This window comes from Myxine glutinosa, chromosome 11 (genome assembly GCF_964187855.1).
Source record: "Myxine glutinosa chromosome 11, kmMyxGlut1.1, whole genome shotgun sequence".
Classification (NCBI taxonomy): Eukaryota; Metazoa; Chordata; class Myxini; order Myxiniformes; family Myxinidae; genus Myxine; species Myxine glutinosa.
In genome coordinates this window covers 27,310,916-27,329,003 of record NC_136271.1, presented here as the reverse complement: position 1 = coordinate 27,329,003, position 18,088 = coordinate 27,310,916, and the positions used below count along the sequence as shown (strand labels likewise).

The window sequence follows — 18,088 nt, the reverse complement described above, 5'->3', positions numbered from 1 at the left end:
TTAATTTCAGCACTGGAAATGTTACCACTAGCTCCCTCTTCCTCCTCTGAATAAATTTCCACTGCCACTTCTTCTTGCTGCATCTTGTGGAGGTGCTGAAGTTCTTCTGTGGTGAGTTCCTTGTTGTGATCCTCCACTAACTCCTCCACATCCTCTTCACTCACCTCCAAGCCCATGGACTGACCCAATGCTACAATAGCAGGCACAATAGGTTCTTCAAAGCCTTCAAAATCTCGACGCTCGCGGCGGGAAATATGAACGACGCTAACGCTATGTTGGCGGTTCGGTTATAGAAATACATTCGGAATTAGGGACAAAATTTTCTCGAATTTACGGTTCGGAATTAGAGTAGTTCGAGATGAGGGGCGTTCGGAATTAGGGGTCACTACTGTATATATATATATATATATATATATATATATATATATATATATATATATATATATATATATATATATATATATATCTATAATTCCAGTAATCTCTGTACGTTTGTTTGTCTGTGACCGCTGTTTCTCGACAACCACGGGTCCGATATACTTTTAACTTGCCAGGTATATTGCTGGGGACCCGAGGATGTGCCTTTTCAAGGTTTCATATTAATCGGACAATTACTTACCGAGCTATGTCCAAAAAACGATTCAACCAATCAGAGAGCAGCGAACTATCGCGTGTGCCGAACGTGGCGGACACACTCTGCCTCGGATGGCACATTTGAGAGCGTATTCATTTATTTCACGTTTGCAAACTATGTTGGCGTTAAACTATGTTTTAAAACTAATAAAAACGAATTTGCGATTCATTCGCTTTCCTGCGCGTTTGTGCACGCGATGACGATTTCTTTACCAAACTCCGGAAGCCGTTCGCTTTGGACCAAACCATTTCATGTAAATAGAGGGGGGGGATATAATTTTAGATATAGATATAGTACGGGCAATGCCCTAGTATCTATAATTCCAGCAATCTCTGTGTGTATGTTTGTATGTTTGTATGTTTGTATGTTTGTATGTATGTTTGTCTGTGACCGCTGTTTCTCGACAACTACCGGTCCGATATACTTGAAACTTGCCAGGTATATTGCTGGGGACCCGAGGATGTGCCTTTTCAAGGTTTGAAATTAATCGGACAAGCAGTTACCGAGCTATGTCCAAAAAACGATTCAACCAATCAGAGAGCAGCGAGCTATCACGTGTGCCGAACGTGGCGAACAGACTCTGCCTCGGACGGCACATTTGAGAGCGTATTCATTTATTTCACGTTTGCAAACTATGTTGGCGCTATGTTGGCGTTAAACTATGTTTTAAAACTAATAAAAACTAATTTGCGATTCATCGTAACTGCGATATACGACCTTCCGGAGCTCCCGTGAGAGCGTGCGCCATTACGGATAGTAATTCAATTAAAAACATAAAAACATTGTCCCAATTCAGTCAGAGCGAAGGGCGTTGTTTTAAGCGAAGAGCGTTTTATTTTTCCCCTTAAATTCAGTCGCCGGACGGTGAAAGCTTTTTTGGGGGGGCAGCTACTGGCAGCGACGTACGGCCAATCACAGGACACGTTGTTGTGTCGACGTGCCGTGTTGTTTTCCTCGCGGTTTGGAATGTTTTTCCTTTTCATTTCTTTCTCTTCCTTACGGAAGTACGGGCATTTCCTTAAATTTGCGATTCTTTCGCTTTCCTGCGCGTTTGGGCACGCTATGGCGATTTCTTTACCAAACTCCGAAGCCGTTCGCTTTGGACCAAACCATTTCATGTAAATAGAGGGGGGGGGGGATTGTCACCGTACTCGCAAGCCGTTCGCTTTGGACCAAACCATTTCATGTAAATAGAGGGGGGGGATATAATTTTAGACATAGATATAGTACGGGCATGCCCTAGTATATATAAACACACATATATATATATAAACACAAATATATATATAATATAAACACACATATATATATATATATATATATAAACACACATATATATATATATATATATAAACACACATATATATATATATAAACACACATATATATATAAACACACATATATATATAAACACACATATATATATATATATATATAAACACACATATATATATATATAAACACACATATATATATATATAAACACACATATATATATAAACACACATATATATATATATATATATATAAAAACACACACATATATATATATATATATAAAAACACACATATATATATATATATATATAAAAACACACACATATATATATATATATATATATATATATATATATATATATATATATATATAAACACATATATATATATATAAACACACATATATATATATATATATATATAAACACATATATATATATATATATATATAAACACACATATATATATATATATATAAACACACATATATATATATATAAACACACATATATATATATATAAACACACATATATATATATATAAACACACATATATATATATATATATATATATATATATATATATATATATATATATATATATATATATATATATATATATATATATATAATATATATATATATATATATATATATATATATATATATATATATATATATATAGTCACGTGAAAAAGTTTACACCCCATGTAAAGTTTTGACTTTTTCAACATATTTCAACATACAGCTATTTTATCTTCATTTCAACAATATTGATAGATAAAGGTGATATAATATAACAAATATCATGAAACATTTACATTTTGTAGTCCATTGTTGTATAATTTAAATAAACATAAATGCAAATTTCGCATGTGGAAAAGGTAAGTACACCCCTACATTTATCACTACTTCAAATACCTAAAATTAGAATCAGGTGCACCAGCTCAGGGTCAAATGATTAGAACATCATGAGAGAGGATCTTGGAGGAACCTGTCTTATTTAAACCTCAGACATTTAGTTTGGTTTGCTCTTTGTTGTTGAAGTGTGCGGCGTCACCATGCCTAGATCAAAAGAGCTCTCTGAGGCCTTCAGAGAGAAGGTTATAGATGCCTACGAGTCTGGGAAGGGATTTAAAAAGATCTCCAAACAATTTGAAATAAATCATTTGACTGTCCGGAAGATCATCTACAAGTGGAGAAGATTCCAAACAACTGCCAACTTGTTCAGGCCATACCGCCCCAGCAAGTTCAGCCCGAGAGCAGACCACAAGATGCCAAAAGAAGTCTCTAAGAACCCCAGAATGTCATCACGGGACCTACAGGTAGCTCTTGCCACTGTTGATTTCAAAGTGCACGAGTCTACCATTAGAAAGAGGCTGCACAAATTTGATCTACATGGGATGTGCCAGGAGGAAACCTTTGCTGTCCAGAAAGAACATCAGGGCAAGACTAAAGTTTGCCAATGAACACTGAGGCAAAGACCAGCACTTCTGGAACAATGTGCTCTGGACAGACGAGTCAAAGGTAGAGCTATTTGGCCACAGTACCAGAAACCATGTTTTGCGAAAACCTACGACAGCATTTGAACACAAGAACCTGATACAAACTGTAAAGCATGGTGGTGGAAATATTATGGTTTGGGGCAGCTTTGCTGCATCAGGGCCTGGGCAGCCAATCATCATAGAATCCACTATGAATTCTTCATTGTACCAGAGGGTGCTTGAGGATAATGTGAGGCCATCTGTCGGAAAGTTGAAGCTCAACCGAAGGTGGACCTTGCAGCATGACAATGACCCTAAACGTACCAGTAAATCCACCAAGGTATGGCTGAAAAGAAAGAAATGGAGGGTTCGGGAATGCCCAAGTCAAAGCCCGGATCTAAATCCCATCGAGATGTTGTGGGGGGATTTGAAACGAGCTGTGCATGCAAGAAACCACTCAAACATCTCACAGCTGAAAGAATTCTGCATGGAGGAGTGGGCAAAAATTTCTCCCAGTCGATGTCAGAGACTGGTAGACAGTTATAAGAAACGCCTACTTGAGGTTGTTTTGCCAAAGGGGGCAATACCACCTATTAGAGCCAAGGGTGTATTTACTTTTTCCACATGCGAAATTTGCATTTATGTTTATTTAAATTATACAATGGACTACAAAATGTAAATGTTTCATGATATTTGTTATATTATATCACCTTTATCTATCAATATTGTTGAAATGAAGATCAAATAGCTGTATGTTGAAATATGTTGAAAAAGTCAAAACTTTACATGGGGTGTACTTACTTTTTCACGTTACTGTGCGCGCGCACGCACGCACGCACGCACGCACGCACGCACGCACGCACGCACGCACACACACACACACACACACACACACACACACACACACACACACACACACACACACACACACACACACACACACGTTACATAGCAGGTTAAAATCACATAATTGTCATTTTGGTTTCACTAATGTAGAGCAGATTACAATGATCACACGTTGCAACCTACCTGGTCTACATTGGTGAAATCAAACAACGTTTGCCTGACAGAGCGGCCGGAGATTGAAGATCTATAAGTTTAAACAGAACGGGTCTGCCATTAGCAGCACATTTTGACCTTGCTAATCATGCCAAGGAAAATTTCCAGGTGTGTGTTGTTGAGGCGTGCTCCAGTGATTTGGATTGAAAGCGCTTTGAGGAAGGAGAAAATCATCTTTCAGCTTGGTACTACACACCCTCGAGGAATTAATGTTACATTCCAGACTTTTCTTATTCCAACACTTGATTAAATATTCATGCACCTGTTTATAATTACATAATCTATTCACTATACATTGCATCAGATGTTTTGGTTCCTTCGTTTTTTTGGCAAAGGATGATACCCGGAACATTGATCGTGTTTCTTTTAAAACGGTGTATTTCTCACCTTTATCTTTATTTTTTATTTCACCGACACAGAATATACATACATACATATTACATACATACATACATATATATATATATATATTTCACAGTCACGTGAAAAAGTAAGTACACCCCATGTAAAGTTTTTGACTTTTTCAACATATTTCAACATACAGCTATTTGATCTTCATTTCAACACATGCAACATTTTTGTCTGATGTTGTAACCCCCACCTCCCCCCACCCCACCCCCCCCCCCCCCCCCCGCCAAAAACAAACAAACAAAAAAATTATTTCCCTTTCTCCTCGTGTGCTTTTGTCCCAGCGTGTGCTTTTGCCTCTGCCCACGTGCGCTGTCCCGCCCCGCCCCCATTATCCACTTGCCTTCCACCTTTTGCCCTGTTCAAGTGACTCGTGGTTGTCCCTCTCGGCTCCCTCTCCCCATTGGTATTTTTGTGAATATAAGATTGTTCTTCACGGTTCTGTTTAAATATGTTTAAACTTTCCCCTGGAGTGTTTTATTCAGTGGTTTATTACAACACGCTGTTTTTCTTCCTATTTAAAAGGCTCCTTTCAATTTCCTCTTCAACTCATTCCATTACAAAAAAATATTCAATATCTTATAATTCTTTCTCACTACCTGCTCTAAATTCTCATTCATTCCACCCCTCCTCCATCGTTCTTAAACGGATCGCTAACTTGAAAATCACAACAAACCCAATTTGTTATAAATGTTCATCTTTCATTAATCATCCACTTTCTAAACTCCCCCCTTGCCCCTCCCCTCCAAATCTCCCCCCTTGCCCCTCCCCTCCTAAACTCCCCCCTTGCCCCTCCCTCCTAAACTCCCCCCTTGCCCCTTCCCTCCTAAAGTACCCCCTTGCCCCTCCCCTCCTAAACTCCCCCTTGCCCCTCCCCTCCTAAACTCCCCCCCTTGCCCCTCCCCTCCTAAACTCCCCCCTTGCCCCTCCCTCCTAAACTCCCCCCTTGCCCTTGCCCTTCCCCTCCTAAACTCCCCCCCTTGCCCCTCCCATTCAAAATGCCCCCCCAACCAGTCCCCTTCAAATCTCCCCCCCAACCATCCCTCCCAAATTCTCCCTCCTCCCACCTCCTTCTCAAAGCTGCCTCCTCCCCACTTCGTCTCCCTTCTATCTCATACCTCCACCTCCCCAACATTCTACTTTCCTCTGCCCCCCCCACCCCCCACCCCCCCTCAAACAACCCCTCACTGTGCCTCATCCCATCACCATCAAACCTTTCGCCGTCCTCATCCTTCCCTTTCTTGTAACTCTTCTGTAATCTCTGACACACAATCAACTGCTCTTGCTACCTCCCCCTCTCATCCTTCATCTGACCCTACCCCTCCCCTCCCCTGTCCTGCACCCAATGCTCCCCCTCTCTCCTCATTAATGGTATGGACCTCAAACATCCAGGGCCTTCGCTCAAATCCGATTGATCTCTCCATTCAGGTTGCTTCTGACAATCCAGACTTGATCTGCAAAACAGAAACTTTCCTCCTTCAAGATGTCTCTGATTCCTTAATATCTCTTCCTGGTTACTCCCTCCTCCGGTAAGATAGACCTGAGCCTCGTCCTGGTGGTGGGGTGGCTATCTTTATCAAAAACTCTCTTCCTCATTCTCCTTGCACTGCCCTCTCTCCACCTCACCCCCAGGAGTACCTCTGGCTATGGCTTCCTCTCCGCTCCCACCTTTTGTTCATATGTGTTCTGTACCGTCCTCCAAACAGTGATGACTCCATTTACATTTCGCCGTCGGACAACATGGACCAACTTCTATCAACTCATCCAAACTCTCTCTTCCTCATATGTGGCGACTTCAACTGTCATCATGCCAGCTGGCTGGGTGTGGGTTCATCTCTCACCAGCTATGGCACCTCAGCAAAGGACTTCTGCGAGTCATTGGGACTGACACAATCTGTCAATTTCCCGACACGGATCTCAGTCAATGGAGTATCTTCTCTTCTGGACGTGGTTATCATTAACTTCCCTGCAAATGTCTGCTGCTCTTCTTCTGCTCCAATCGGTTCTTCTGATCATGTGCTTGTTAAAGTGGACATCTCTCTGGCCATTCTCAGAGAGACTCCTCAGCGCCGACGATTCTGGCATTTCACTCAGGCCGACTGGCACGGGCTGCAAGCAGCCATCAATCACCTGGACTGGTCTCCCATCTCGACTGCCTCTGACATCAATTCTTCCTGGGAATTCCTCCAAAGCAAACTGCTCTCTCATGCACAGATTTATCCCATCTCGTCTTCAGTTGTCTTACCCTTCCTCCCGTCCATGGTACACTGAATATTGTGGTGAGGCAGTTGCCCTGAACCAACTTGCCTTTGCCTCTTGGAAGGCAAATCCAACTGAAGGCAATCGCAGTTCCTTCCACCAAGCTCGGACCAAGTGTGTGTCTACCCTCAGGAGTGCCAGGAAGCACTATCTCTCCATACTCAAGATTGAACTCTCAAACCTGTCTCCTTCCTCCAAATCCTGGTGGCGTCTGGTCAAATCCGTTTCTGGTGTTTGTTCCCCGTCCATCCCCTCCCTTACCTCAAATGGCTACACAGTTGACACCGCACGTGACAAAGCTGAATGCCTTAACTCTGCGTTTGCCTCAAAATCTTGTGTCCCAAACCCATCTCTCTCTGTTCCCACCTTTCCCAGTCGAACTCAACTGCTCCTGGACTCTGTGTCCTTCTCTCCTGACAAGTTGGAGAAGTTCTTGTCAAACCTCGACTCTGATTCTGCAACTGGACCAGACGGCATCAGCCCACGGGTCCTAAAATCCTGCTCTGCCGCTCTATCTCAACCTCTCTCTGTTCTCTTCACCCTCTCTTTTGCTCAAGGTCATCTGCCAGCATCTTGGAAATCAACAAACATTATCACTTTCCACAAAAAATGTGCAAAAACAGATCCTTGCAACTACAGACCAATCAGCCTGCTTCCAATTATCAGCAAAGTCATGGAATCCATCATTGCTTCGGATATCAAATCCTTCCTCTTCTCCAATGGCTTGATCTCTGATCATCAATTTGGATTCAGACGAGGTCATTCCACTCTGGACATGTTGCTTCTGCTGTGTCAACAATGGATGGAGGTCCTCAATGCCAAACAGGAAATCAGAGCTGTCTCACTTGACATATCACGTGCCTTCGATAACGGTCTGGCACCCAGCTATGATCACCAAACTCTCCTCCTATGGTATCCATGGAAAAAAGCTTTTGGGCCTCACTACCTGCCATGATCTTTCCTGGGAAAACCACATTTCCAAGCTGGCCTCCAAAGCCAGTCGCCAACTGGGCATCCTCCGTCGTGCGAAGTCCTTCCTTGGCAAACCTGAGCGCCTCACCACATGCAAGGCTTTCATCCGCAGCTCAATGGAATACTGTTCCCCCCCACTGGGCTAGTGCTCCTGCCTCACACCTAGCTCGTCTTCACGCTGTTGAAACCAAAGCTTTCAGAATCATTGGAATCTCCTGCGACGAAGTTAACTCCGAGGGCCTTTCACTCACTCACCGCAGGCAGGTTGGAGGTCTTTCTGTCTTCTACCGACTCCTCTCCGGCCTTGCTCCCCCAGCTCTCTCTGTGCTCTGTCCCCCCAATATTCCTTCAGGTCACACAAGATCTGCCTGCAACCCTCTTATGGTTAAACTGCCAAAATCTAGAGCTCTCTGCTCACCTTCACTCTTTCATTCCCCTTTTCTCCTGCCTCTGGAACAAGCTCCCCCACTCCCTTCAATCCCACTCCTCCCTCCAGGTCTTTAAAACAGCTGTTCACCACCATCTCTTATCTTCCCCCATCCAAAAACCTTGATCTTTTCTACCCCCGCTAATTCACCCCAGATACACTTTTTTGGGGGAAATTCCAACTTCTTTCCTGGAAGTCCTTGCAGTGTTCATATGTTTTATACCTCTCCCACCTCCCCCCAAGCCCTCCCCCTCCCACATTTCTCCCAATGTCCCTGCTCTCAAATGTTGTGTTTGTGTCCTTCCCCCTGTCTCCCCATCTTGTCTACCGCTCCCCTTGTTTTTTGTGTTTTATGTGTCGGTTTCACTTTTTGTGTGATTAATATTCGCTCTTTCACGAGCCTCGATCTTGCATACAAAAAAAAATAAAAATAATAATATTGATAGATAAAGGTGACATACAGTCACGTGAAACAGTAAATACACCCCTTGTAAAGTTTTGACTTTTTCAACATATTTCAACATACAGCTATTTGATCTTCATTTCAACAATATTGATTGATAAAGGTGATTATAATATAACAAATATCATGAAACATTTACATTTTGTAGTCCATTGTATAATGTAAATAAACAAAAATGCAAATTTCGCATGTGGAAAAAGTAAGTACACCCCTACATTTATCACTACTTCAAATACCTAAAATTAGAATCAGGTGCACCAGCTCAGGTGCAAATAATTAGAACATCGTTGGAGAGGATCTTGGAGGAACCTGTCTTATTTAAACCTCAGACATTTAGTTTGGTTTGCTCTTTGTTGTTGAAGTGTGCGGCGTCACCATGCCTAGATCAAAAGAGCTCTCTGAGGCCTTCAGAAAGAAGGTTATAGATGCCTACGAGTCTGGGAAGGGATTAAAATAGATCTCCAAACAATTTGAAATCAATCATTCGACTGTCCGGAAGATCATCTACAAGTGGAGAACATTCTAAACAACTGCCAACTTGTTCAGGCCAGGCCGCCCCAGCAAGTTCAGCCCGAGAGCAGACCGCAAGATGCTGAAAGAAGTCTCTAAGAACCCCAGAATGTCATCACGGGACCTACAGGTAGCTCTTGCCACTGTTGATGTCAAAGTGCACGAGTCTACCATTAGAAAGAGGCTGCACAAATTTGATCTACATGGGAGGTGTGCCAGGAGGAAACCTTTGCTGTCCAGAAAGAACATCAGGGCAAGACTAAAGTTTGCCAAGGAATACCGAGGCAAAGAAAAAGAACAGCACTTCTGGAACAATGTGCTCTGGACAGATGAGTCAAAGGTAGAGCTATTTGGCCACAGTACCAGGAGACATGTTTGGTGAAAACCAAAGACAGAATTTGACCACAAGAACCTGATACCAACTGTAAAGCATGGTGGTGGAAATATCATGGTTTGGGACAGCTTGGCTGCATCAGGGCCTGGGCAGCTCACCATCATAGAATCCACTATTAATTCTTCATTGTACCAGAGGGTGCTTGAGGATAATGTGAGGCCATCTGTCAGAAAGTTGAAGCTCAACCGAAGGTGGACCTTGCAACATGAAAATGATCCGAAACATACAAGTAAATCCACCAAGGAATGGCTGAAAAGAAAGAAATGGAGGGTTCTGGAATGGCCAAGTCAAAGCCCGGATCTAAATCCCATCGAGATGTTGTGGGGGGATTTGAAAAGAGCTGTGCGTGCAAGAAACCCCTCAAACATCGCACAGCTGAAAGAATTCTGCATGGAGGAGTAGGAAAAAATTTCTCCCAGTCGATGTCAGAGACTGGAAGACAGTTATGAGAAACGCCTACTTGAGGTTGTTTCTGCCAAAGGGGGCAATACCACCTATTAGAGCCAAGGGCGTACTTACTTTTTCCACATGCGAAATTTGCATTTACGTTTATTTAAATTATACAATGGACGACAAAATGTAAATGTTTCATGATATTTGTTATATTATATCACCTTTATCTATCAATATTGTTGAAATGAAGATCAAATAGCTGTATGTTGAAATATGTTGAAAAAGTCAAAACTTTACATGGGGTGTACTTACTTTTTCACGTGACTGTAGTGTGTGTGTGTGTGTGTGTGTGTGTGTGTGTGTGTGTGTGTGTGTGTGTGTGTGTGTGTGTGTGTGTGTGTGTGTGTGTGTGTGTACATACATACATATATATATATGTATATATTCATGAAAAACATTTCAACTCAACCTAACCATTGGAAGATTATCAAATACTCTCCCATATATACAACAACACAGTATAAAAGCAGCAAACATGCAAGTAGAACTGTAATATTTGTTGTAATACGATACCGTTGGCTTCACAGCAATTGCTTCACGAAGAAGCATCTCCTCACAAAGCTAACTGGTTTAAACAGTCTGCTTGCCATTAGGACACTCAAGCACACATCCATCATACAGCTACCTCCCACTTGAACACACCGACAATAGGCCCGGGATCAGCACCATAATCTCGTAAGCGTTCCACCAGCTCGGAGTCACTCAGCTGCGCGATGTCATTTTGCACACAATCACCTTCAGGATCCTGCTTTCAAAAAATACACAATGGCTCATGAACACACCGAAGAAATGCAAGACCTTGCAAAACATACTATGAACCCAGGATGGACACGATCTTCTACTCCCAAAATCTAGGCTAACAACCCAACTCCACTTGGATGTTTCTCTTTTCTACTGTTTTGCGGAACCACGTTCCTGAGTCGAGTCACTCGCACTTGCACGGCTTCAAGCATTGGATGCACCACCATCTCATGTCATTTCACGTCATGTTATCCACCATCCCTTCCTGTGATCTTTTTCTATCCCCATTATCCATTAACACAACCATCTTACTTGCTTGTTACCATTTCTCCTCCCATCCTGCATGTAGATTTCCTTGCTGGTTGTATCAAATTGTGGTCCTAGTTTGTTGCTTTTTTCGTTTTTAGTACTGTATGAGTACACTGAACAGATAAGGACACAACAGCAGATAAACAATAGAGAGAAGGGCGAACACCAACAGCAGAGTTGAAAGCCAAGATAGAGGGAAGCGGACAAACAATGGATGAGGGAATGGGATGGACAAAGTGGATGTAGAAGGGAACTCTCAGGAGGGAAAATGAGAAAGTTAGAAGGAGTAGGGATTGGGGTGGGGTCACGGGGGTGGGGTCAGGGGGGAGGACTTAACGAGGGTAGAAAATCTAAGAAAACAAAATAAGTTTAAAAAAACAAAATTCAATCAATGACACAGGAACCTAAAACGATGAAGCCTTTCATTTGGACAAGATTATGCTTTGGGAAAAAGATAGTGTCTCACTGTAAGGAAATTCAAAACACCAGAAATTTGTTTGAGAACCAAAGGAAGTTTCCATTTCTAATGCAACTTCTGCAAGAATGGCAATCACATGGAACACAAATTTACCAGGGAACGTCCTGCACAGCGCTTGCTCAGCAAATGAATAAGCAGCAGTGATCAGTTGGCAACGTGTTCTTCTTCGAGGTGACCATGGGGTTTATTCACAGATGCACATTTCGACTAAAACCTGTCATTGCATGGTTACCCTCAAAGCTAACGCTGGGAGAATCATCCAGCAGCACTGCAGACTTCAGAGATGATGTCACCCAGTTGGCCGGTTCACAATAAGACATTTCAGTTGCCGATATAGCTGCATGACGAAGTGAGACAATATAGTGAAGAAGTAGAGTGTGTACTTAACTTTGAACTGTCTGGACGGGGTTCCATACCAAGCCAACTACAAAGTGTTGGATTGGTGTTTCTCGGGAAGGGATTGTGATCACAAAGCTGCTCCTAGGTACTCAAAAGGATGCTAAGCTGGGTGTCCAATGTGCTAGCATTCGTCCGTAGATGTTAACTATCCCATGGTGTACTTATCGAAGAGTTAGCGAGCTAACACCGGCATCCCGAAGAAATTCCAAATTCCTGCCACCTTCAGTGGAACGTACGGTCTAGCCAGGTGGTTTGACCTCAAATGGTGGGAATCATTGGGGGGGGGGGGGGGGTGGGTGGTGGTGGTGGTGGTGGTGGTGGTGGTGGTGGTGGTGGTGGTGGTAGTAGTAGTAGTAGTAGTACTCAAAGTAAGTATATTGACCCACTTTAGAGGCCATTTTCACTGCAGAGCAGGGGTTGGCCTTTTTTGGGCACCGTGGTTCCCTTTTTGAAGCAATGTTTTATGGCCGGATGCTCTTCCTGCCGCTAACTCTGTTAGTCGCCTCTTGCGACACACAGGGAATTACCAGTGAACTGGTACTCAATTTGCCGACCTCAGAAGGATGACAGGCTGAGTCAACCCACCTGGTGTTAATTCAGCGATCGACCGGGATTCGATCCTAGGATCCCAAGCCGGGACCCTAACCGCTAAGCTAACACCAGGCTCTCAAGGTAAGTACGTGCAAGAAGAAAATGGATGAGCAGTCCAAATCATTCCGTATTCAGAATCATTGGAATCTCCCACGATGAGGCTGATTGTGAGGGCCTTTCACTCACTCACCACAGGCAGGTAGGTGGTCTTTCTGTCTTCTACCGACTCGTATCCGGCCGAGGTCCCCCAGCTCTATCTGTGCTCTGTCCCCCAAATATTCCTGCAGGACGCACAAGATCTGCCAGCAACCCTCTTCTGGTGAAATTGACAAAATCAAGCCTCGCTGCTCACCTTCACTCCTGCATTCCTCTTTTCTCCCGCCTCTGGAACAAACTCCCTCACTCTCTTCAATACCACTCCTCCCTCCAGGTCTTTAAAACAGCTGTTCACCACCATCTCTTATCTTCCCCCATCCAAAACCTTGGTCTTTTCTTCCCCTGTTAATTCACCCCAGATCCACTTTTCTGAAAGAACAAGTTCTTTCCTGGAAGTCCTAGCAGTGTCCATGTGTTTTTTTTTTTACCTCTCCCACCACCCCCCCCCCCCCCTTCCCATGCCGCCTCCCCCCAAGCCCTCTCGCTCCCACAGATCTCCCGATGTCCCTGTGCTCTGCTGTTGTACTTGTGTGCTTCCCTCTCTCTCCCCAACTTGTCTCCCGCTCCCTTTATTGTATGTTTTGTCTGTCCGTTTGTTTTTGTTGTTGTTTTTTTGTGATTAATGTTAGCTCTTCCACGAGCCTCGATCTTGTATACAAAATAATAATAATAATAATAATAATCCTCTGGGCGCTCACTCACCTGGTAGAATAAAGCAGTATACTACATCGACTAAAGGTATTTTAAACAGTATCACGGTATCTTAAACCAATTCCAATGGTTGCTAGGAAACAGGGTAGCATGGAGAATCATACCAACATAATCATAAGACTTTAAAAAAACAACAACATATTTTAGGGGGCCACCTTCCCCCACCCTCTTCATAGACCTCCTTTAGACTCCAATATTTTTTTCTAATACCGTGAACAAACTTTGGTACATCAAAGGTGATGAAGGTCGTGATCAAGTTTCATAAAAACTGTAGTTGTGGATAAGCGAGCAAATAACTATTTTAGGGGGTCAAACCCCCCGCAACCACCCCCCAAACCACGATATATTTAATGCCGTGATCAACTGGTGCATCACTGGTGATGAAAAGGTCGGGATCAAGTTTCATCGAAATCGTGTGTGTAGTTTCAGAGAAGTAAACAAACTCCTATTTTGGGGCTCAAACCTGGACCCACTTTGACCCTCGGTAGACCCCCTTAGACCCCGATTTTTTTTAACGCCGTGAACAAACTTGTTTCAACAAACCAAATATAAATTTAGCCGAGTTTGGTCACAATCCCATCAGCATATTCGAAGAAGAAGAAGTTTCAAGTATTTCCAGACTGACGGACCGACGACTCGCCATCCCATAACTTCCCATAGCGCTGTTCCAGGTGAGCGGAAGATGTAGACATGCCAAAAGGTGTCGATTGGTCCAGACGGCCTCAGGTGCATAGTTTTACCTCCCCCTGGTGGCGTGGAGTGAACCTGCCGAAGCGTGGCGCGGAACGACAAATGGACCCACATTCCATGATTCCGACACGTTTTCCTCCCAAAAGTAAAACACTCGTCGCACCAAGGGAGCCCCCGTGGGGGGGTCCGGATCATCAAGCGATTGTGACGTTTCCAAACCGTTCATTTAAAAGAAAATAAAAGCCCCGAATGACCCCGACGTGATTTGAACACGCAACCTTCTGATCTGGAGGCAGACGCGCTACCGTTGCGCCACGAGGCCCCACATGGCAAGACGTGCGGGGGTTGAAAGGTTACACAGGATGTCTCAAGTGTTCGGAGGGTCGTCAGCTAACGGCCTCAGGCTCAACCGTTAAGAATACATTACATGAACATTCCCCTTTTTAACATTTATAAAGCTGAAGAGAGCAGTGCAACCATTGTTGGCGGATTTACATTTTTTTAAACAAATAAATAAATAAAAACAAGAGGTCGAATTTTTTTTTTTTTACCACAGTTGTTTACACAGGAGAAGGAGAAAGCACAAAGCGAACCGCCGCCATTCGGCCCCTCTGAGGCGAATGCACAACTCAATGAGTGATCAACCAGCTCAAGGAAGCCGTTATAAAATAAAAGGTTCGTACCAAAGTCAAAGACATCAGCCCTTCTTTCGCACAAAGCGTTCGACGAAGGCCCTAAAACTGAAAGACAGCACGCGGAATCCAACGTGCGAACAGCGGAAGAGGACTCGGTCCTTGTCATGCGGCTCGCCGTGCACCCTGGTCCTGGATCTCCCACCTCGTCAAAAGCTTTTTTTTTCTTGCGGAGGACCTGCAAAAGACTCGCTCACTTTGTTGGTGCGCAACCCTTAGCCTTAGTCCACTCGTGTGTTCCTTTTCGCTCAGATATTCCAAACAGAAAACGAGGCATTGTACATAAAAATGCAAAAATTAATCGACGATCTTTCTCTTATACACCGCCTAAAATTTCACTGCTACTGAGGGGAAGTGAGGATAACTATAAAGTAGTAAATAGTGAAGTATAATGTCAGCATACGTAACAATTGAGGAAAATCTATGCAAATACAGTAACTATGGGTAAAATGAAACATTGATTAGGTACGGTAATCATTGGATGCCTTTCTTCCTGGAACATGCTGCTGTTTATTCATATTGTGAACAATGGATGGATGGATTATCGCTGCATTCAGGGATATATCACCGCAAGTTTGGTGTCCAAAAACGAAGACCAACAGGATAGGTGTTCGCTGTGTACCTGGTCAATAGACAATAACGCTTTCTCTATCAAGGTTTCGAAGCTTTTGACTGACTAGTACTAGTAGTAGTACACCCGCAGACTCCGGGAGGGGCAGGAAGGGTCATTCCTCTTTGGGGTATATAGATTACAGGCGTTCTATGGGCGGGTCTCAAGAACATTGGGTGTGTGCTCATTTACCAAGTTTCTTATGAAGAGATCGCCAAGTGGTTTTAGGATTCGAGCAAGCACTCCATTCAAAACCGTTAAGGAATGGCTGGCTTGGCAAGCGCAAGCTAGCTGCTTGGTAAAGGAGCACAACCTGAGCTTCTCCCTTTCAGTTTCGTATGAAACAGCAGGAGCAAGTTTCAAAAGTTCGCTACAAAAAATGCCACGGTAGCAGCAGAAAGGGCCATGTTATTAACTCCAACATTTGTAGGTTATATAGAGTACAGTAGATCTTCACTCATTTCTGTAAGTAAACCTTACTTCACAGATGTCGGGATTCATCCAAATTTCTTCATTTAGTGTTACTAGGGCATGCCCGTGCCCGTACTATATATATATCTAAAATTATATCCCCCCCCTCTATTTACATGAAATGGTTTGGTTCATTCGCAAAGCCAAAGCGAACGGCTTGCGAGTACGGTGACAATCCCCCCCCTCTATTTACATGAAATGGTTTGGTCCAAAGCGAACGGCTTGCGAGTACGGTGACAATCCCCCCCCCCCCCCCCTCTATTTACATGAAATGGTTTGGTCCAAAGCGAACGGCTTGCGAGTACGGTGACAATCCCCCCCCTCTATTTACATGAAATGGTTTGGTCCAAAGCGAACGGCTTGTGGAGTTTGGTAAAGAAATCGCCATAGCGTGCACAAACGCGCAGGAAAGCGAATGAATCGCAAATTAGTTTTAATTAGTTGTAAAACATAGTTTAACGCCAACATAGTTTGCCAACGTGAAATAAATGAATACGCTCTCAAATGTGCCGTCCGAGGCAGAGTCTGTTCGCCACGTTCGGCACACGTGATAGCTCGCTGCTCTCTGATTGGTTGAATCGTTTTTTGGACATAGCTCGCTAACTACTTGTCCGATTAATATGAAACCTTGAAAAGGCACATCCTCGGGTCCCCAGCAATATACCTGGCAAGTTTCAAGTATATCGGACCCGTGGTTGTCGAGAAACAGCGGTCGCATACAGACACACACACAGAGATTACTGGCATTATAGATAGACTAGGGCATGCCCGTACTATATCTATATCTAAAATTATATCCCCCCCCCTCTATTTACATGAAATGGTTTGGTCCAAAGCGAACGGCTTGCGGAGTTTGGTAAAGAAATCGCCATAGCGTGCACAAACGCGCAGGAAAGCGAAAGAATCGCAAATTAGTTTTAATTAGTTTTAAAACATAGTTTAACGCCAACATAGCGGCAACATAGTTTGCCAACGTGAAATAAATGAATACGCTCTCAAATGTGCCGTCCGAGGCAGAGTCTGTTCGCCACGTTCGGCACACGTGATAACTCGCTGCTCTCTGATTGGTTGAATCGTTTTTTGGACATAGCTCGGTAACTACTTGTCCGATTAATATGAAACCTTGAAAAGGCATATCCTCGGGTCCCCAGCAATATACCTGGCAAGTTTCAAGTATATCGGACCCGTGGTTGTCGAGAAACAGCGGTCACAGACAAACACACAGACATACACACATACACACACACACACACACACACACACACACACACACACACACACACACACACACACAGAGATTACTGGAATTATAGATAGATAAAGAGCATTAGCGACTGTTTAAAAAGCTAAGCATACGTGTTTGTGGTTTATAAGATTTTTACTTCCTGCAGAAGCCGTTGCTCCCACAGAAACACCATAAATATAACTAAAAGCTATTTATACACGTTTTCACTGCAGGAAAAACGCCTTTGGGAAGCGGGACATTATTAGTATTAATATTGTTTTGTAATAACATTAACAATATGCGATTATCATTAATTTTGTTATTAAAAGTGTCTTTGGAAATACGCCACGATAAAGCTAATTTAATATTTATATACACCTCAACGTGCAACCCCATTGACGGCAATAGCGGGCAAACTCGCTCGGGGGGAGAAAACCCCCTTGGGGAGGGAGGCAAATGAATGCGCTACAAGCTTCATTGTGGAACCCTTCGTCATCCTGTCAAGTTTGGTTGAGATTGGATAAGTAACGACAGAATGTATTGGCATCAAAAATTCAGCAGACAGACACAAATGGCATATTTTAGTATGTGTGTGTGGCGCATTTTAGTATGATGAGTGATGACGTCATCAGATGGGAGGTCTCGCTGATTGGTCAGAACGCGATCATTTACG

The 18,088-nt window shown here is 43.3% G+C and overlaps 1 protein-coding gene and 1 non-coding gene across 5 annotated transcripts in view; both read right to left on the bottom strand.

Annotated features, from left to right (window-relative positions):
- Window positions 1–15,274, bottom strand: part of LOC137436524 (lamina-associated polypeptide 2, isoforms beta/gamma) — a 66,019-nt gene extending 50,745 nt beyond the window's left edge. Inside the window, exons 1-2 of one of the 4 annotated variants that reach the window (XM_068130391.2) lie at window positions 15,101–15,274; window positions 10,985–11,087 (exon numbers count right to left, since the gene is read on the bottom strand). In XM_068130391.2, coding sequence (XP_067986492.2) covers window positions 10,985–11,087; window positions 15,101–15,115 — 118 coding nt within the window. In that variant the 5' untranslated portion in view covers window positions 15,116–15,274. Of the gene's footprint in view, window positions 1–10,984; window positions 11,088–15,100 lie in introns of those variants that run through there. The other 3 variants (XM_068130389.2, XM_068130390.2, XM_068130392.2) reach the window with 3 other exon arrangements.
- Window positions 14,668–14,739, bottom strand: TRNAW-CCA (transfer RNA tryptophan (anticodon CCA)). The gene has a single exon. It is a non-coding gene; the product is annotated as a tRNA-Trp (tRNA).
- Window positions 15,275–18,088: the final 2,814 nt, after the last annotated feature.